General features: G+C 33.1%; 1 protein-coding gene across 1 annotated transcript in view; it reads left to right on the top strand.

Annotated features, from left to right (window-relative positions):
- The window catches only part of LOC149803489 (regulator of G protein signaling 6-like), a 101,059-nt gene extending 92,959 nt beyond the window's left edge, over positions 1-8,100 (top strand). Inside the window, exon 15 of the mRNA XM_089953213.1 lies at positions 6,938-8,100. Coding sequence (XP_089809339.1) covers positions 6,938-7,151 — 214 coding nt within the window. The 3' untranslated portion in view covers positions 7,152-8,100. The remainder of the gene's footprint in view (positions 1-6,937) is intronic.
- Positions 8,101-23,387: the final 15,287 nt, after the last annotated feature.

Raw genomic sequence — 23,387 nt, 5'->3', positions numbered from 1 at the left:
GTAAAAAAGATGTTTTTCCAAAAGTGATATTGCCTCTGGCAACAAAAGTGGTATTCATGATATAATGAATCATCAGCACATGGCAATAGTACCCACTGGGACAGGTATAATTTTCATTGTCACATGTAGGAACCCAAAGTCAAGGCAAAATGCTTTCTATTCCTAAATAGAACCCTGTATTTAGCCAGTGTGAACTAGAGAATTTTTTTGTGATGTACTAAATTGAAAAGAAAGTCTTGATGAGCAGAAAACAGATATGGTTTAAGACTGATATTGATGAATAGTTCGATTCAGTTTTCATTTTTCCATCAAATTTTGAGTCATCTCTTTTCATAACACCATCCATAAGGTAAAGCATATTTTCTTATGATCAGGATTCCCACTCTACCAGGAAATCAGGAAAATGTCGGGAGAAATTATAAATTTTTTCCCGACCATGAAAAATCCTTGAATTTTGCAAATATTGGCGATTCTGAGTTACATTTATCGAGTTCTAACCAGAATATTATTTGGAGGTTGCAGTATGGATCATTTGGGTCCTTGCCATAAATATATTTGTTGAGACAATCCAAATGCTCAGTGGATTAGATTTGTATCCTAGACTTTTTGTTTCAGAGACAGTACGATATCCGTATCTTTTTTTATTTATATGGAAGGTATGAAAACCAGTCTAGCATCACAAGAAGAGAACATGGTGGCGTTAAAGCATAGCCGCTTAGCAGATAGGTCAGCAAACTTAAACGTTGTTAAATCAAGTTATATCTGCATGAAATCGATATATGAAAATTATTTTCTCAGAAATTGCGAGTATTAAAATCGTTATGTCTTTAATCTGCTGAAAGGTGAAAAAACTAATGTGTTGATGAAATTTGAGCTGGTACTAGCGATTATGATTGCTAGTTGCATGAGCACACAGAATCTCACAGCCGTCATTTTCAAATATTGTAGAAAAAAATATTAAATGAAAGTTGTATAATGGTTGCAATAAAAATACAAAAATGAAAGAGCACAAAATTCTCTATATTTATTCCGAGACCAACTACCAGAGTTTTGTTGTATCACGTGGCTACCACGTTGACATGTGCACTCTCACGCAGAAAGCATATGAAGCAGGAAACCAGACTACTCGGCTTGATGAATCTTGTAGTTGTTCTCAAAATAAATATGTTGAGAATAATATGTTCTTTCTGGTTTTTACAGAAGGTATGAGACTTTCATTTAATATAATTGAAACTTTGTACAACGACATTAAAAAGGAGTTTGTTGTTGATATCACGTGACTATTGGACTTCTGATGTCGTTTTGTGAGAGTTGTGAAATCATGTGACTATTAATGCAAATGGCGAGTACCGAGTCAGGTTTCATCTATGCCAAGTTTCATCTAGTCTGTCAGCGGATTAAAGACAACGAATATAATACTTGCCATTTTTTAGAAAATAAATATTTTTCTTATTGATTTCAGGCAGGTATAAGTCGTTATAACATAGCTTAAATTTGCTAGGCCTGCTGGTAAGCTGTCTTATGGTGGCAGCAGATTCCAAATTTTATATTTGTAATTGCTCTGATCCCACACTCTATCCTAAATGTCCAAATGTGAAGAATGGGATTGGAGTATTCGGAGGAAACCCAGATTAGAAAAATGTCGAATCTCTGAGCTGAACTTCGGTGCAAAACTATTATGCAGTGTCATGTAGCTTGAAGCATTAGTTTCATATCTTAAATGGAATGCAGGAGAAATGAGATATTGTCGTCTCTTTTATTATATATTAAGAAACAACGAGAGCCCATGTATCAATACAGGTTTTGGGACTGGTTTATTGACCCACAAGAAGACAAGATGATTTTGAAGAAATTTCGGTCCTTGTTTATACAGCAATATATAATTTTGAAGGTCTTTTGTCAAAATTTAAATCAACCCTTTTGTAAATGGTTGGTTGAAAAATCTTGTTTGAGATTTTATTGGCAAAAATAAATTCAGGGTTAAACTTTTTTCGTTACAGGATAAGATTCTCATACTTTGCATTTATTGGAGTTTTTTTTCATACTGTGATAGAAAATGTTTACTTTGTATAACATGCACATATATTGCTCTAGAAATCTTTAGAATTAAAGGTTTGAAAGGAAACAAAATAATTTATGCTCATTATGTTGTTTCCATGTAGCAAGATAATGCAGGTCAGCTAAGTAAAGTTAGGATTTGCATTATGTACATTGAAATGGCTTTAAATGCCAGTTTATAGGAAAATAGTAAGATTTGTTTCATGTGACTTATTTTGTGGTTTTTGTACATGATCATCTTTTTTGACGTATATGTTTTGGAGAGTCTTGAAAAAGAAACATCTTCAGATTTGGAAAATGCATGTTTTATAATCCAAAATGTTCTTTAATTCCATTCAGTAATGGTCATATGTTGACCTTGAAAAAATTAATTTCATCCTGGAAAAAACCTGGAAAAGACCTGGAAATTTATGTTAGAAAAGTGTGGGAACCATGTATGATGTCTGTCCATCAGTTACAAATCTGATTTCTGCAATTGACTTCATTGTCATTGGTCAAGGTCACTTTATGAACAACAAAAAAATGGTTTCAGCACAATGACATTAGTTCCACATCACATGCCAGAATCAAACTTTGTTAATAGATTGCATTTGGAGTAAGAAAGAAGCCTTTTGTTCCTGGGTCAAAAGATCAGAGGTCAAGGTCACTGCAACTGAAAGAAGAAAAATGGTCTCTGCATAGTAACATTAATTCTGTATTGCATACATTGACCAAATTTTGTGGATGGTTTTTTGCAAATAGGCTATTGATTTTAGAGTCAAACATTTACATTGTAAGGTCATTGTTACTGAAAGAAGGTGAATGGTTTCAGTGCAAGATTTTCAGTTATTGATCATGTACCTTCACGAAAGTTTACCCCTAGACCACATACCTTGACTAAAGTTTGGAGGACTTGCACTTGAGGCATGTAAGAGGCCTATGAATTTAGGGTCAGAAGGTTAAAGGTCAAGTTGTATACCACATATGTGGAACAAAGTTTGTGGAAGGCTTATACTTTTGGTGTTGAAGTGTTCTATTAATTTTGGAGTATAAAAAAGGTTAATGGTCAAGGTAATTTTGCCTGATGCAGATATTTTAAATATTATGTTGTGTTACAAAGACCAAACTTTGTGGATGACTTCCACATAGGCTAATTTAGAATCCTGTAGATTCTTGACTCTAATGACCATGTTAAGTCTAATAAGAAAATCATGGTTTCTGAACATAAAGTTTGGTTGTTGTTGTTGCAGGGTTTAATGTCATATTTCAGCACAAGATAGGCTATACATGGTGGCCAGTATTAATGGTGGAGGAATAACCCAGGAAAACCCCGGAGAGAACCACCGACCCACGAGAAGCTACTGGCAACATAAAGTTTGGTGTATTAGTTATCTGCATATAGGACTTTTAAACACAGGGTGGGGCCCCGAGTGGTCTAAAGCACTCTGTTACGGATCACTGCCATCTCACCTCTGTCTGCTTGGGTTTGAGTCTTGGATTTGGCTAATGTGGGCATGTGAGAAAACTTGCCAGTAACTTCTCGTGGGTTGGTGGTTCTTTCGGGGGTTTTCCTGGGTTCTTCCTCCACCATTAATACTGGCTGCCATGTATAGCCTATTGTGTGCTGAAAGATGGTGTTAAACCCCACAACAACAACAATGAACACATTGTAAGTGTATCATGTGTCATTCATGATACTTTTGCTTTTCCTTTGTGGTGAGAATCATTTCCTGTGACTTCTTAATTAAGAGCATCTGGTAAAAGTCAGAGCCCATTGTTGCAGTTCTATTGTCATAAACCAAGTAACAGAAAGAGTGAAAAACATCAAGTTTCATAAACTTCAACATGGTAAACTATTTAACTAGAATACAAAGTGAAAATTTGAAAGGAACTTACTGTAATGTGAACTAAATCCAAATTGTCCTAAAAGTTATATCATAAGTCTCAAAATTTAGAGTGTTCCAAATAAATCCAAGTGGTAATCCAAATGAATTCTAATCTTGCATGTGCTGATGTACCAGTGGTTCAGACAGTCTTGATGTATCACAAGGATATAATTCAGAATGTCCTTGAATGAGTTTATAATAATCCCCAAAAAGTGATTTAGTCTGAAAAGGATCATTAAGCACTTTGTAATTCCTGTGATTAATTTAAATAAGTAAATCCTCTCAAATTTTACTGAACACAACTAACACACCGATGTTCAGATAGGATATATTTATTCTTATGTAAACAACCTTTATATCAAAACCTAAGATACAATATGAGGACCAGGATGAAGGTCAAAAGGTTATTTATAGAACATTCTAAGTTGTAAACAAAGTTAGGTCTTTTACATAAATTTTGATAAAGAACATGACAAATATCTGGTTGACCAGAAGTTTTCAAGTGGAAAACCAATGTCCTGAACTCAGATCCAAGTAAACATGTTTACCTACTACAAGTAATAATTATCTTAAATATAATCTGCAATGATGGACAAAGATTAGCTTTCAATATGTTGTTTACAAAATGACCTTTATTATCTATAATCATGGACAAAATCAAAACACAATACACCATCTGGTACAACAGTTTGTACTGGTATTATCTTGGTTGTTTTATTCTTTATATATTTTTTAACTTTAATAGTGAAAGAGGTATTGTCCATATTGATAAGGATTTATGTAATGCAGGACAGTTTTATTGACCAAATATTTTATACTGTACCATCTGCTATGGCATGGGATTCATATGGCAAAATAAGGTACCTCATTTTAATACTCTTCCCTATGTAGCACAGGTATTGTCATGGATCCCAATATACTGGTGATAATTATTTTTGTTTGAAATACATCCCATTATAAACAGGCCTCACATAGCATTACATGTATCTAGTTTTCACAGCTGTTTTCATTTTTCTTCTCTTATATTTTAAAATATACAGATTTGTTATGTGCAAACATTTTCTAGGCACAATGAAAGAGTTTGACTCGGGTTCAGAGTCTTGCTTAAGTTCTCCAGCAAGCATTTACATGCACCAAAGCATGTATATTTTGATTCTTACCTGATAAATCACTAATATACATTTTATGCTAAATACAAATGCAATGTAAATGGAGGATTTCTGGCCCATGCACATGCTGGAACCAGGAATCAGACCCAGCACTGCAGAGGAATAAAACTAGTGATAATAAAATAAGTACTTGTATTGGATATCCTGAAGTACCACTTGCAGTATGGTCAAGGACCACATGCAAGAAACAATATATATTGTGTAACCAGTCTCTGTGGATTCCTCTATATAAAAGCATCAGCTCATGAAGAATATTTATGATCCCTTTTCTCCAGTTCATTTACATATGTCACCTCTGTATTAAAAGAGATGCTGCCAGGATGTGCATGTGTGTAAATCATGAGTTTTGTTAAATTGCACATTTGGAATGTAATGATGCATGAAAACTCCAGGAAATTAGTTCAAAATTGTGTCTTAAAATTACTAAGGATACATATTTGATCAAAATTCTTTTATCCATTCCAAAGTATGCAGATTAAGTTAATGCTAAAGGATTCTTGGTAATCTCACTATTTATTTGTAAGAGGAAAATTAATTTGGTAGAGTTGTTCAGCAATTGATGCCATTTTCTCATATTTGAACATGTCAATGTTGGTCTGTTTCTGGAAGGTGAAATAATAGTCAATAGCTGAGCAGAAAATTAGGGATTCTTTTCAACTTATGTTAGTGTTGGCAAAAATGTGCAAAGTGAATGGCAGAACGAAGAAAATGAAGGATGAAGTGGAGTTTCTTGTTCAACTGAGGACAAAAATTATCCTATGGTATCTGATGGTGGTTTAGATGTGATGCCAAATTATAAACCAAATTTGTATGCAAAGTTTCAAAATCTTGACTGTTACAATACATACAGTTAAAACATAATACAAAGACAGGATATATGTTGTGTAAGTTTTACAGAAATTAAGGGACAAAATAACCCTTCAGTGTAATAATTCAGCATTTGAAATTTTTGGAGTTGACTCCTTTGATTAACAGCATCACCAGATCGCATGCATATTTTTTTTGGGACCAAAGATATTCTTCAGGTAATACCAGTGAATTCTAAAATTTTACAAAAGAGCCATAAAAAAACAGTTTCCCATCTTGTTAAAGTTGGCTAAGCTAGCTATGCATATGCCCCTTCAGGTAGCAGACTGTGGAAGAGTAATATTGATACATAGATAAGGAACATAATAAGCTCAGAAACAGTCAAAAAATTAATACTTACGTTGCTATAGGGATAATCTTGTGAGAAGTTTAAGTTTCAGTAGAAACCAAACAGAGTGGAGCAGGAAGAGAGACATATATTAAAATGTTTTTGTGGGGTTTAATGCCATTATTCAGCAAATGATAGGCTATACATGGCAGCCTGTATTAATGGTGGAGAAGCCCGTAAAGAACCACCGACCCACAAGAAGCTACTGGCAAGCTTTCTCACCTACCCTCAATGGCCAAACCCGAGACTTGAACCCACACAGACAGAGATGAGATGGCAGTGATCCATAACAGAGAGCGCTTTAGACCACTCAGCTACTCAGGGCCCCTACATTAAAATGTAGGGTTAATAATGAACTAGGGTGATTTCCTATCCACCCATACATTTTTTTCTTCAACTCTCCCCTTGTTCTTGGTGACGAGTGTGACTTTCCCCCTCAGTAAAATCCTGACAGTGTCACTGTATTAAGGACACATGTCCACTAAAGACATTTTGGTGCCTCTTTGAGTGTTGTTTATGGGAAGGTTTCACAGTATAAAAGTTGCAAAAAACAATGCCAGTCTAACCTTGATCTTGTATTTAATTTATGCATTTCTATTTTTTGTATTATTTTATACCACAGACCTCATTGCTTTATTTTGGTATTACAGACCTCCACATTCTCCAGGATCAGTTAGACGAAGAACTGAAGAACCCTCAAAATTATGTCCAGAGAAGCTTGACAACAGTCGTCGTAGAAGTAATCTTGAGGTTCCCAAACAAGGTGGCTATGCTTCAGCAGATTCTCGCAAAAGTGACCTTCCTTGTGTAATGTTGCCAGTGAAGACTAATATGGTTGCACCTTTGGAGGAGACAAAGAAGTGAATAATAAGCTTGCAAATGGAAGCCTAAATTTACCATTGTATAAGACAACTTTAGGTATTTCTGTGATTACATAATGTGATACCTAGGTACAAGATTATGTAATATTTACATTTCCCAGAAGTTAGCTGAATTATTAATTTTTTGGTTCATTTTTAAATGTATATACTCACAAGTCAAGTTAAACTGCAAACAACAAAGATCCTGATTAACCATAGCATAATGTTCTATAGATCAGGGTCTGTGTTGTTTGTTCTATTGATTACCTTGAACAAACTGCACAGACCCAGCTCTGCTGTTGCATTATGGAATGGCAGATCTAGGTCTGTGCAGTTTGCAGTTAGACTACATCTTATAAGCAAGTATAGACAGTAATGACTAGGATCTTCATTTTGTACCAAATCAAACAAATTTACCTTGACAAACACATATCTTTCACAGCCATTTGTTTTATATCGTATTCATTTATAATTTGAAGCAGTTTTATGTTACCAATACAAAAAAACCCAGTTCAACTTACTGGCATAGTGTAATCAAAATTTGATTTATGTATCTACTTGTTGCAGTTTTTTCAGCCTTGTCATCATTATTTATTCTAAGCAATCAGTCATTTGGAAAGAAAAGGAAATGTTTAATGAAGTCAGTTATCATCAGTCTTTGATCGATCTCTTTTTTTGTTGCAGATACTCTTTTTGTGATATTTGCAACCTAGAGTCAAAATTTCAGAAAGTAAAAAGTATTTAGGAGTTACATACTTGTATTTATTGAGTTGCCAAAGCTTATATAATCTCATTGGATACAGCCTAGATCTTAGGTTCCTCTTCATCCACATTTTATCTCTTAGTTTTGGACATGAAAAAAACTTATGCAAAGTTGCAACTAACTTGTTTTCCAATGAAGGGCTGCATTATATCAGGTTTTCTCACATGCTGAAGGGTGGGTGTGCTTGTGCACATGTGTTTGTGTGGGTGTATATGTATGTGTGTGTGTGTGTGTATATATATATATATATATATATATATATATATATATATATATACACACACACACACATGTACTAGTAAACTGTATTTAGTGATATAAAGACTACATCACCTGCAAATGTTTTACAGATATATTATGATTTTCAGTATAACTTTAACAACAGTTAAATATACTACGCACAAAAATTGTGATGACAGAAGGTAAGATTTATTAAATATAGATTAAAAGCATGACAGTAAAGATTGCAATGCATTCTCATATGGAAGAAACTAAGGATAATTCAAAGGGTAAATGAAGTAGCATTGAATTGTATCAGTTGTGGCTCATAATTACTGGTCAAATTACATCCAGTAGGAATTAAAAATACAATTTAAAAAAAATTAAAATAGAAATTTGAAGCTAAATTATGTCTGGTTCACATTTTGAAGAGGATAATTAACCAAATAGACAAATGTCTGCAGCTAACAACTAACATGACATTTGACGTTCTTAATCAATCTTTGAAAACTCTTAGACCAAGGTGTACAAAAATTGACAAAATGTTTTGTTTTAATGTTTAATTTGTATGGGGCAACATTTCATAACTGAAGAGTACACACTCCATATTACAAGTATGGAGCATTTCAAAATGCTTTCTGTATATTTTGTTCACTTTTTAGTAAAAATGGACTTAACTCACTTTGCTCTTTACCAATGTCTTTAGAAAAGAGGGAGAAAGGATGTGAGGGCAAGAAAAGAATTATATTATCACTAGACAAAACACACTGTTTGAAAGTGTATCTTTTAAGAATTTCCTACATATCAAAGTTCCATAATGGTATGCCTCTTGTTGTGCAATTATGTTACCTCATTTACATTAGCATTGCATTTTTGCAGTAATTTTATTTATAGTATACAGCAGAAAATTAAAATGAAACAAAAATATTGCAATGTATCAAATAAGAATAGGTTTTTCACTGCACCTCTTACCTTGTATAAAATGGCATATTTCAGGTTTAACATTGCACCTCATCAAATTATACTGGGAGCACAATGACCTGAAATACTTGAATTGTTTGGCCAATGGTCAAATGTTATTTCTTCAGCTGTATGCTGATCAACATCTTTTATTGTAATTTTTACTGGTTCGCTGTTGATATAATGGTAATCTAAATGCCATATAAATTTAACTGAGTAGTACAAACCACTTCCAAAGGAATTCTATGAATACAGAAAGGTATTTATAATAAAATTTTAGTATTCTTACAAAAGAACTTGAGAAGAATTTCTGCCTTGCTTAATTTTTGCAATTTACGCAGGGAAATTGGTATATATTCGTGTATGTCTTTGTAGTTGCACAATATGTTGATAAAGTTATTACAGACCATTTATTGATAGAGTCACAATATCAATACATTTATATAGATTTATATATGAAATTGTGTGCATGTCATATATGAATGTGTATGTTACATGAATTTGTAGGTCATGTATGAAATTATTTATGTCATTTATGAAATTGTAATATGAAATTATTTGTATGTCATATATGAAATTGTATATCATATATGAAATTATTTTATGTGAACACGATTTTTAAGTACACATTTAATTTGTATTACCTCAGAACAAAATCATTTTTACATCACTATTATGGATTCATCAATGAAAATTTCTGCGTTGCAAGAAATAGTGAGTATTCACCATATGTTTTGGGATAATGTGCAGTTTTTCCAGTGGTCCTAATTTGTCCATTTGCTCCTTTTTACTACTTTTTCTCCTTATTATTTCGAAAATGGCCTTACTATTCCTGCATTTTTTCCCTCTTTTGGTGAAAATCAGTTACATACTGCATGAATAGTCATAGTGAAGCTAATTCCAGATAGTCATAGTGAAGTTATTCCAGTATGGTCTATGGGATGTGGGACTTGGTGCTTAGGAAAGATAGAGGCTAAAGAGAAGCTAGTACATGAATAACATGCTTTTCTTCAAGTTAATGAAAGTAAGTCAAGTAAAAAAAATAATTTCTTTTTCAGTAATTTATATAAATTCCATAGTATTTTATAACGTGGTCCTATTTTAGCTGTACTTTATTACAAAGAGTTGCTGGAAAGACATCATAATGATTGGAATCCCTAAGTGATTGTAAAAACATTTCCTATTGAATGCTCCCCAAGTTGTTTGACATTTTAGTTCAGTAATTGTTTTCCATGATGAAAGTTTTGGGACACTTGGTCATTGAGCTTCTTCTATGGGGTTATTTTGTTTGTTCAGCATGTATGACCTGATAATTGTCCCAATTTTGACTCCTAATCCTTAATCAGATTCACTGAGCTGTGTAAAGTGTATTATGCAAACGTTTTGTCTTATCAATTGAGGTTTCCTTTTCATTTAAACATGCAGATAATTTACTGACACGATTTGCACAATAAACAGTTATAACCATACAGTTAGAAGCAATACCAAACTGTTTCAGTTCACATGTGATTGGATTTCACCATTGAGAAAGAGAGAGAGATTAGGCAAGTACAATGATCTCTTCGTTGCTGGAGCACTTATTTATACCCTACAATGATGGAAAAAAACAAATCAAACTGGATTGATAGGTAGATAAAGTTAAAACCATTTTAAAATACAGTTATCACATTGAGTGGAACATGTCACAAATTAATTAATAGTAAGATAATTTTTGTGCATTTGGTTTGGTCTGGGTGCTTTTGCAGCAGAGCTACACAAGTAGGTTATTTAGTGCTGAGGTAATTAGAGTAAAGTACTTTGCCCAAGGTAGCTGACCCAGGTTGGTCCAATGGTGGGATTTGAATCTACACCCTTTCAGTTGTTAATCCAGCACTGAGCCCTCCTGGCCCCATTTAATCTTTGTGTAACAAAACCATTAAATCCATAATGCTTGATATTTTAAATACATTTATGTGCTGAATCCTTGAATACAGTTATAGGTCACATACCACTGTAAAAATAGTACTTAAGAATAATCTGATTTACAGGATTCCATAATATGTTAATTCCATGCATTTTACAAATACACATTGAAAGTTAAATTTTTTGTGATTCAATGTGACCTATAAATGCCACTATCTGATGTCATCTGGTACAAGGTCTAAGAATTCAGCATCATTTTCTGATAAAATTCTGAAATCCAGCATCATTGTCTAGTTAATATAAATCATCTGTCATTATATATATTGCCCAAATATGTTTTCAACATCATAGTCATATGCAGGTGCTTATGTATAGACACAAATTCGGCTCTTTCAGTAACACTGATCATATGCTGTGTGAAATTGATTAAAGGATGCAACTCAACACGTGTCAGTTGTGTGGAATGATCACAATGAGTTCAGATAACTACCATTTGTTACTTGGCACTTGAGCAAGTATCATACTTAACAGCTCAATCAAAGGGTTGATACGTGGGAAAACAGCCTGCTGCCTTTACAAGCTAAAGGTTTGAGGTCAAACATGCACAGGAAGTTGTAACACATAACAAGTATTAAATTTTGAGCTCAATCAAATGATTGTCAACTTCAGAACAAAGGGAATTAAATCTAATTTAATAAAAAGGAAACTACAAAATTTAATTGAGGCTTGAACAAAAATGGAAGCAATATACTTGCTGGTAAACACCCACAATAAACAACTGTGAAGGACACTTCAGCTTGCAGTTTTAGTATTTAATTTATCAGTAACATTTTCAAATTATTAAAATCCAAATGTCTATAGCTACATATGTTGTGTAATGAATACTGTCATGAAACAAATAAACACAGTTCATACCATATACGCATTTTCTGAATGGGAATTGTGGCATGATGTAGCTGGGGAGAGGGAAAGTTTGTAATTTCTCAGTTTGAGAAGTGTTGGGATAATTTTCTTCATGGATTTTTCATGTTCCCGAATTTTAGGTCAAATGAATAAAGTATTCCTGTCCCAGTATATAAGTAATAATTGTACATGAAGGTTTTATTTTAAGGATCTTAAGAAAGTACAGTGAAACATCTGGAGACAGAAACCTCACAGTCCTTAAATGATCTTGAAATTTAACATATTTTTGTTTAAATACAGGGTCTACTCAATAACTGAATACCTAGAGGGTAAAGATACCCCTCAGTTTCAGAAATTGGTAGATTTCCTAAATAATAGTGGTTTTCAATAAAGGTTAAACTGTAAAACAAATTTGCAGCCCTTTTTTATACATGAGAATCAGTTGTACACAATTTAACACTTGGTCAAATTTTAATTCAGGAATGAATCATATTTTTCTTCTTCAATTTAAATTCCTGAAGGATATTGGAAGGGTCAGAGTCTGTGAGCTGTGGACTTTTGTTATTGTCATCAGTACTCGGATCATTTTGACTCCAGGTCAGGTCTTGTGGGATATTTTAATGTGCTCTAGGTGGAGAAGACCCTCTCACATATTGCTGTTTGGACTGGAACAGACAAGGCAACAGTAGCTCATTTGGCAGCTATCTCTATGCCATTAAAAAGTTATTTTTCTCAGCATAAGAAACTGATCCTTTTGTTACCCCTGTTGCAGGACTAAAGGTTTTTGGAGAGAGAATCCTTTTGTTGCCTTATTAGAAATACTAGCAGACCTACCAACCCTTATGATGTTGTCATAAGTTTATTAAAATGACCCTTACATTTTGGACTTACAGAATAAAAGCAGAAACTACAGAAAAATGGTTGTTGCTGTAAAATCCAGATAATCTGCTTGTCTTTTTTTTATTTTGATACCGGTTTCATATTAGATTCAGTGGAGTTGGATAGAGAAACATACTAACTTTACAATAGTAGTTAGTAGTTCAGACACTTTAAACTGTACATATTTTTTCATGCAAAATATCTGCATTGTCAAACTGTTGATTATAGAATTTTTTAAAATGGCTTTGAGCAAGTGTTACATGTTGCAGATGAAAGAAAAAATAAGCCTCTTAAAAAGTGTTAATAATCAGTACAGAAGAACAAAAAGGAATATTCCGATTCTTGGGAATAAAAAGCAGGAAGGGCAACAATTTTGTATATTTGACATCATGTGTCAGATTTGAGTATGTCTTATGGCAGTAGATACAGTTACCATCATGTTTTGAAATAATAAAAAAATTAAAAGAATTACATCAGGTTGAGAGATAGCAAAAAGCCATTGAGCTGCATTGAGCTTGGAACCGAAGTTTGTGCACCTATACTAGAGGTAGATCTGTACTGGGTGTGGTCATCATACATTATGATCTATCAGGATTTTAAGCTTTTACTTCTTGGCTGATTAAATAAGATTTAGCCACATATAACAGATTACTTAAGAGTAGACCATAAAATGATGTGACAACAAGCACAATTTTCTTTAGGAATCTTTTTCTCTGCTATTGTTAATCAAATTGTCATTGAACCTCTGCTTGCAGGATTTATAGCAACATGTTCCTCCTTTGGTTTATAGTTTTGCTTTTGACCATTTAGAAACCATTTATCATCAGAAGCTTTTCAATTCATGACCATGCTGACCATCATTTGCTTCAAGTACGTTTGGTGAGAAGTAACTGGACACATCTGGCTGAATGAGTGAAATGTCTTGTAAATCTGTCTGAAACACCAGCTATAACTCTCTTAGGACTGGAGTAATGCCCATTAGTAGGCATGTAAATAAAAACTTGTACAGGGCCAGTGATTTCCTCAGGCCAGCTGCCTTGGATCTTTTGTTTTATCACAGTATTCAAAGACATTAAGGCATTCCATGATTTTAAACTCCTTCTATTATAAAAGGAGAACCATTGTATATCATACATTTTCATAACCTTAATAGCAGACCTATCCATAATTTACTTTAGTTTTGATAATCTACTCCATCTTGCAGATGATGCTTTAAAGTGGTGATAAAGATTAACTAGTGTGGTTCTATACTGCTGCATGTGATTTAACTTGGAAACTTTAATCTGTTAGGTGCAAAGAGCCATCATCAGTGTGCAAAGTCAAATACATTAATGAGGTAAGGTGAATCTTTTCTTTATCCAAGCTGTAATACCACTCTTACTCCCACATATCAACCTAACCACAACAGACCCTAACAATAACCAGTCTTACTCCCATATATCACACTGACCACATCAGACCCTAAACACCAGACTCCCATATATCACACTGACCACATCAGTCCCTAAACACCAGACTCCCGTATATCACACTGACCACATCAGACCCTAAATAACCACTATTCCTTCCACACATCACACTTGCCTCATCAGATCCTAAACAAAATATTTTGTTAGGAGGGATATCTCTCTGACAATACTTTAATGATCATATCTGTTATGGATGCAGCATCATTCTCCCCTATATAAAATTACCAATAAAATGTGATTTGATCTTGAAATCTTTGTCCACAAACTGTACATGAAGAAAAGAATTTTACTGTAATTGACCTGCCATTACTCCAGCACTCACACGATTAAAATGTCATACAGTACCAAATATCAGTGTGTTAGCAATGAACTATTGCAGCTCTTCTGCAATAGGGTAAAATATATAAGTTGCATTCATGGCAGCCTTCAATTCTTCTACTGCTTTGTAACTGTAGCTTGAACAGATCTAATAAAAGTGCAAAATTTTCAAGGGTTTATTTTATCCTTCATTGATTTTTTTTACCAGTCTTTAGAAATTAGATTGCATAACCTAGAGTAGACCTTATAAATATCAATAGAAACAGCATTATGATATTAATAAAATATAAAGAAGGCACTGATCAATATACACGTTAAAACGAAAGGGACATAATTGACAGCATCTAATTTAGATGAAATTTGATGAACTCAGTAAACTGCCAAACCCTCAACACCAAATCTTTTGCTTGGTCCCATACAATTATGGTCTTGAGCAGTTTCACTATAATTCTTAACAGGTTGAATAGAATATTGTTTTATAACAGCTTAAGGAAAACATGTTCATTACGACAGAATGTGAAATTTTGCACATCTTCATGGGTTGTACTATTTGGTTGCCTTGCCAGATGTAGCATCTACTTTTTCACATGAACAAACATTATTTTTTGTCTTATTTTTGTTCTGTTGTACACATAATACCTGTCAAGTTCATTGGATATCTTCAGCTATGAAAGAAGAAAGAAGACCTGTGCCAAAACAATCAATCTGTACAGTGCAATATGCATATCATTTCCCAGGATATGCCCTAATTTGTGTGTGAAATATATTACCATTTAGATGCTTAAGAATCATTCATGCTCAACCGTTTGAGTCTGTTTGTTTAATTATTTTCTTTTTTATGAGTGTCTGGATTGTAAATTGATGAGTAATAAAGTGTATGTGATAACACAAATCATAGGATCTATTTTTTGAAAGGTCACTATTGTCTGTTTTGCAGTGGTTGCAAGTATATAGTATATTTTCAATTTACGAGTTTTGCAAGTTCTTAATAGCACTGTAAGTTGATTAAGTATGATGTCTGTTTATCAAACCTACAGTTATTCTGATGCCAAATTTAGGGTCATGCACATTCAATAAAAAGAGGTAAAGACAGGGACAGTGTGACAATTAAAGGTCATACAATTAGACAGGTATATGTACATTGTGGAGATGTAGGAAATTCCCTGTTTGCTGACACAGCTTTTTACACTTGGGATGCATTTTAGTACCAATATTTGGTTTTGTTTTACCATTTTTTTATTTGCTGTCAGTTTTTGGGAATGGTTATATTGAATTGTACTCTTGGGAGTCATTGCAGAAACCAGTCCAAAATTTTGAATTCAGCATGTTTCTTATATTAAATAATTATAAGATGCACTAAATATTATTCCTGAAACATACTTCATATCTTTTTCATTTAATAAATGAATGTGATTTAAAAAGTTATATAAATTACATGTACACAAAAAGTACAGCTAGAAAGTAAAGAAGTATTCATGTGTATATTTCATAGTCAAATCATGTTTGAACAAACTCGATTCCAAACCAGTTTTTAGTTCCCCAGATACATTTTTACCTGTGATGATACTCAGTTGTGTGAATTGCAAGTTATTTGAAGCCTGAGAAGAAAGATGAATAGATGATGTTCCACTATGCTGTTAGACACCAATTACATATGTACATATTTACATGTATACCTAATGTTAATTTGTTAGATACAAGTACATTTGCATATATGTTGTGTATGTGTGTGTGTATTTGTGTGTGTGTCTTTTTTACCTAGTATGTTCACTAATAGAGGTTTTCTTGACTTCATGTAGAAGAAAGATATTTTACATAACACTGAAGACATAATCTTTAATGTGCTTATGTGCTAGACCATCTTGCCAGTCTTGTTTTATATTCAGTTACTGAAATTTTCATGTATATTGAATTGTTACTGTTGACAGTTGTGTAAATTGTTGTATATTGAAATGTACAACTCTACTGTCATATTTTTGAATGACATGGAGCTATAATATTACTTTTGAATGTATATACATGATTTTTAGGATTTTCTGGTACCTTTGAGCTTTCCTGAGCCTATACTTCTCTCTTGTTGTCCTCCTTCTTCTGGCCAAAAGCAATGAACATGGTATTCACCATTCTGTCCATCAATCCATTTTATATTCATCTGTCCATCTATTACACTTTCTATTCCACACTGTAACTTTATGCAATATAAGATTAATTACTAACACTTGATACAATCAAGTATCTTTACTAGAGGGCATGTTGTTCTGTTCTAGACAAAATCAAAAGTTAGTGTTTTCATTATTTTAGTTGCACTAAATGACCACCACAGCATCCATCTTATTGCTACACCTTAATGTTAAGTTATATTGTTTTACCAGAAGACTTGGTCCTAAATGAAATACATGTAGTGCCAATCTGAACACTAACATAGTGGTCATTTTGAAAGTCATTTTATTATTACTCATGAACAGATAGTCGTATCAAAATTGGGGTTTTCACCAAAAGTCTTCTTACGATGTCTTGATAGTCCTCATGAAAATGTTACCAATCTGGTATCAAGTATGGCCACCAAATTATCCATCTTGAAAATGTTATTGCTGTTCCTCCTAACCAGAATGTCATATCAACATGGGGGTTTTCACTTTGAAGTCTAGTTGGTCCTAAATGGAAATAGCACCAATCTGACCTACAAAATGGTCACAGTCGTTATTGCAAGATGGCTTCAACACTGATCGGTTAAAAAAACAGAAAAAGTCCTATCCCTTATTCCATTAAATTGATTTCGGCCAGTATATTGTCAGTCCCTTTTAGGAACTATTGTTTATTTTTGCCCTTTAATTCTGTTGCTGTTTAATATATATGGATGATTCATATTGTTTTATAAATGTGTCATATATATAATTTTGTCACACTTGGTAGGGGGACATAAATTCAGTTTATTTTGCCTGCAATTATTCAAGATTAAGGCTATTGCATCAGTGTCTGTTGCTAATTTGTGATTTAAGTATGTACAGTCAAACCTGTCAATAGCGGTCACTTATGGGAAAAAGCAAAACTGGCCATTGCACACCGGTGACTGTTGTATACAGTTTCACCTTTTAAAATTGATTTTTGAACAAATAACATGCATTGAATTTCGCTGTTAGTATTATTATTGCAATCAGTTAATTATTATCATTATCATTTTTATTATTATTATTGTTATTATTATTATTACATTATCAATGGTTTTATGTGCACTGTTCAACAAAATCATAATTACAGGTATATGTTGTTTTCCCCCCGATTTATGTTTCACACAAGATTACTGTACTTTAATCTATCTTACAAATGAATCATCACCGACTTAAAATTATACACCGATCTTAATTTGTTCACGCTATAAGAACATCTGGATTAGTCAGTTACTGAACTTGCCAAGATCAAAACATAGTTGGCTTATGTGAAACATGTGATAAACAGAAAATCAAAAGAAGCTGTATATCACTGTTCGTTGTCACTGATCAACCGAAACTTTACCTGCCTTCACAGGCATATTTTGAATATTGAATGACCCTTCACCTTAATGAAAAGGGATATAATTTGTATCTTTTCTCAAAGATGAATGTTTTTTCTTCAGACAGTTTTTATTCACAGGCAGATAGTTGAAGATATCTAACTATACCTGTTACACTGGTACAGAAGGTAACTTCTATTTCTTCTGTGATAACTACATTTCCCACCATCCAACAAACAAATTGTTTTAATCTTGTAAGTATAAAAGTGCCTTGCTTTTGAAGTCAACATGTTGACACCTTTAAGTTTGACCGACAGTGTGACTGGAGTAGAATAAATACAATCGAGATTTGTAATGCTTAAACATTGATTCATATGATATGCCTTTACCTAAACAATGCCATGCTCATCAGACAAAAGAAGTGTTTAATTTTCCTAATTGGAGTGGTCACTACTGATGCACTCCATTAACTGCAGCAGGGTAGAACCATTGTTTGGTGAGGAAACACCATGCCCCTGTCTGCAGAAGTCAGGTGACCATTATATACAGGACATTTTTATTGGAAATTTGCCAGGAGAATTACAGTGGCCATTGTGACCAGGTTACTGATGAACACAGATTAGGACAGGTTTGACTGTACACAGTATGGAAGCTTGACATTTATGACCTGTAAAATTTTTACTTCTTTATGAGTTAAATACTATATTCAGAATGATTTGTTGTATACATAAAGTGTATTCATTGCATAGTCAGTATTACAATATTCTTTTGCCAAGATTATTAAACACATTTTTTTACATTTACTCAAGATGAGTTGTTATACAAATTCATAGATGATTTCTTCATACTATTGCAGTTGGCATTTCTTAAGAAGAATCTTGTTTAGAAGTTACTGTAATTACATTTGCATAATAAATTACTTGTGTTCTGGATCATATGTTCAAAAACTGTCATCTTTATAATCATTGGTTTGAAGCACAACTGACTTGTGTACGAAACAGCTCTTGGAAGAAATTGTTACATGTTAATGCCAGAGTACTCTTGTAGATCATCGCCGAAACCATAATTCACACTTTTCTTTGTAATTACTTTTAGTAAGATTTTGTTAAAGTTTTTGGTTGGTGCTAAACAGCACATCAACCCATGAAAAGTTGTGTCATGCTGGAATAAAGTGCTTGGCCAGGGGACACAACACAACAGCCAAGCTAGCCTGAATTGGGCAGGATTCAAACCCACACCTTTCTTGTCATGACTCTGGCAAGGGAGGGAGAGAAAAATAAAGTCTAGTTAAATTAATTGTACATTTATGTAAATATCACTTACATACATCTAGTCAGATTTTACTGCATGAAACAAGTGACAAATTTTAATCCATTTGAGCAGTATACTTCTCTCCCAGTAGAGTTGATTGCCTGTACCTGGATCTAATGGCTATGGTATGTAAATATTACTTCTTCATTTCTTTGCATTTCTCGCATGTCAAGCTATGTCATTTGACTTCATTGTTCAGATAATCTGGTTGTGAAACCCAGCACATTTGTTTCACATTTATTACCCATGCTTGCTTGTTTTTTGTTTCTTTTAAATCCAAATTTTACTCAATTTCATTCATAAATATACAAAATTAAGAACAATCAGACTGTAGGTAACTGATAATTGACCTTTACTGGATAGAGTTTACATATTCAGTAGCATAGCAAGTCTCATAAAACTCAAGGTCATTTATTTTTTATATTGCCTCCATATGAATAAGTATTTAATTTTGAATATTTGTACTGAAAATTTCATAAAAATGGTCGCAAAATATTGAAATTTGAATTAGCATTTGATCCTTATTAAAAGTCAGCTCACTAACAGACATAAGACCTGAATGTTTAAGAAGCTGCAAGTTTGTGCGTGATTTACAGCATGCTTCACACCTTTGCCAGTGATAGTATTAGTCAGTAGGTTATAGGTATTGGGTTGTTTGAATCTGATTACCATATATACTCACTTATAAGACAAGTCCAGCTACAAACTGCATAAACCCAGATCTTCTGTTGCATAATGTACTGGCAGATCTGGGTATATAATCAGTAGAACAACAACCTAAAAATACCTAATCTGCTTGTGCATTATGCTACAGCAGATCAGGATCTTTGTTGTTTGCAGTGTGACTCAACTTATAAATGACTACATACGGTAACTTGTGGCTGTTGGTTAAATGAGCATAGCATTAAAATTATTTATTCAGATTGCTTGTTGTACTCAAATGGGTGTTAAAATTTTCGCTTATTGTCGAGGGTTGAAATTGAGGTATGCCACTTATAAGTAAATATACATGGTAATTATCTTGCAGCTACCTTTTAAGGGCGATTTCTTTCGTTTTTTTTTTATAATGTGCAAATGTGTTGTTTCAGGTTTGTTTATCAGTCTATATGGCATAGTGAGCTCTAAGCTACTGATAATTCATCCAGAGTGTCTTGTTTAGTGTATATCTATTGACAGTTTGACTTCTCTGTAACCAGTAGTCCTACTCAGTCTTGGTATTTATGAACAGTTTGAAAACTGATCACACCTGTGCCTTACAGGGCACAAAACTTGTGTTTCAGTGGTATTAAACACGTATTAAACTTAAGTGCCATCCTAACAACCTTTACTTGATATGAATTGGCAACAAGCTGGGGAAGAGAAAAGATGCAAATTGAAGGAACAATGCAGCCTGAGTAGAATAAGTGTTTTCTTAAGAAAGGCCTTGTAGCTGAATATCAGAAGTGGATGTTTTTAAGAAAAGGTCAAGATTATTTCAAATCCATTCCATGTTTTATTGAGTATGCACAGATTTTTGGCGCACCAACTAAAAGGGACATTACCTAATTTCATTTTTTTGTATACCTCTAACACCATAAATGAAAATATTTCTAGTGTAGTGATATTTTTGTTAATTTTTTATTAATAACTTTCAAATTGCAGGTATTACTTTTACAATATTGCAGTTTAATATTGAAGGCATGTGTTCTTCACTTGATATTTAGTTCCTAAATTCTGTAAAAATGGGAATTGAAACAACAAAAACACTGAAATTCCCCTAATTAGGGTTTTGATTTCTTTTATACCTATAGTTGGTACATACAATTTAAAACATAGCAGTTAAATTAGCTTGATTTGTTGAATACACAAGTTTGTATCAGTAGAGTGCAAAAAATAAACTTAAAAACAAAGATACCATTTTATTGTTATAAGGATTCTTCTGATTTACCTGAACAGGATAACAGTGTTACAGTTTCTGCTCATAATTGTCCTAAATGTGTTAGAATTGGACAACAGTTTTTTATTACATGATCTTAAAATATTAATAGATGTTTTACAGTCATGGTTTCACTATGCAGCATAATTACAACCTTAATTGTAATGCCACTATTGAAATTTGCAAATTCACAAATACACAGATTTTGTCTGGAATGCAAAGCAGTTTCAGCTTATAAATGGATGATGTTTTCCATCTATCTGGGGTCAACACTTGTGTTAACCATCGCACATGCCCTTCTGGGCGCATGTGACATAAATCCAATCAATCAATCAGCACTAGTGTTAAGGTTTGCATTTATGTCCGAGTCTCACTCTGTTTGTGTAGTAACATAACTAGGTCCTAAACTGTACCATAAAGAGTACTACAGCCATCAGTGAAAGCTAGGCCACTGTGGACTATTTCAGTCAACTGAATTTGGTTAAGCATTGCATTTAGCTCATTTCCTCAAGTACTGTTCCTTGTGGAGTCACATAATCTGGCATGTAATTACATCATGAGAAGTATTAGTCAATGGTGACAATTGATCACTGACCGTTATTTCAAGGTCAATTAATTTTGTTGAACATTTGCATTTAGCTCAGTTTTGCTAGGTTAGGGTTTGGGTTAAGTTAATTTTCTCAGATACTGTTGTGCAGTCAGACAAATTGGTATTTAAATGCATCCCGTGGAGTACATTAATTTTCAGTGAAAAATGGATCACTGTTACCTATATTTAACAGCCCTTTGATTTTGGTTAACCATCGTGTTGATCACATTTTCTCAGGCACTATTGTTTATGGAGTAACATTATCTGATATGTAATTGCATCATGAGAAGTACTATAGCTAGCAATGGAAACTAACTCACAGTGGCCTGTATTTCAGGATTAAGTGATTTGTGCTTACCTTTGCATTGAGCTAAGTTTCCTGTGGTTAGGGTTAGCATTGAGATTATTTTCTTAGTGTTACTTTTGGAATCATATATGTTGGTATTTAAATGTAATAATCATTATATATAAAGGAGCAAACAAAAAAATTACTCAAAATAAAAATGAATTTACAATATTTATGAATTGAAATCTGGCCATTCTTCCAATAGCAGTTTTCTAGTCAAAATTTCATAATTCCAGTAGTACCTATATAAGTAATGTAATGTTATGACATTGTTAATAACCTATGAATGCTGTGTAGTCTGAATCCGTTTACAGTCTAATTGCTATATTTGGGTAAATTCTAAGGAAACACATCAGTCTACAAGTGGTATATTGTTGTATGTTTTTGTTATATCTAACATGTATGTTTTGTTCTTAAACATTCCAGGTTTTCATTTATTTTATGTCTATGTATATTTATGTACCTTTATTTCTGCTCTGTATACTCTTAAGTTTTTTTTATTGATTTATTTGCTCAAAAGAGGTGCAATATATGTTTAGTACCCACTTGTTCACAATTGTTTATTTGATTTGCCCTTTGTTAGCTCTGCAGGTATGGTTCATATCTGTTGTACTGTAAATGCCAAGCTTTGTTTGCTGCTGTTTTCTTGCAATTGCTTGGGAGCTCTAACCAGAGCATCTTTACTAAGTGTGCACCATCTTTCTTACTCTTCCAGTATTTTTCATGCTTTTTATAATAAATTGATTTTACTGATCACAGGGAAATTCAAATTCCACCCAAGTTTTTAAACTGAATGATGCTTCTATGCATTCACTTTCACACAGATAATAGCTTGAAAAAGTCCCTTCTCTGTTCAACTTAACATCAGTAAAAGATCATTTTTTTGTTACCCATATTTATTAATTGTTCATAGACACACACAAAATTTCACATTGTGAAAAATTTTAAAAGTTTATTTTAGAAATAACCACGTATGAAGTAAAAAACACTGACACTGAAGACTACAAAATATCTACATGATCTGCAATTCTCATGCATCTAATATAATTGTACTAAAGCAACATTTGCTAATAGTTTTTTTTAAATTTGCTTATATATTCAATTTTTGCAGTGGAGAAGTTTAGAAACTGATAAGCGTTGACATGAGTATCCTGTCATCATGTCTTTATTTTCACA

The sequence above is a fragment of the Sinohyriopsis cumingii genome, chromosome 3 (assembly GCF_028554795.1).
Source record: "Sinohyriopsis cumingii isolate HCF-2022 chromosome 3, ASM2855479v2, whole genome shotgun sequence".
In the NCBI taxonomy this organism is placed as follows: domain Eukaryota; kingdom Metazoa; phylum Mollusca; class Bivalvia; order Unionida; family Unionidae; genus Sinohyriopsis; species Sinohyriopsis cumingii.
Note: the sequence above shows the minus strand (reverse complement) of the source record. Positions and strands in the feature narration are given on the sequence as shown.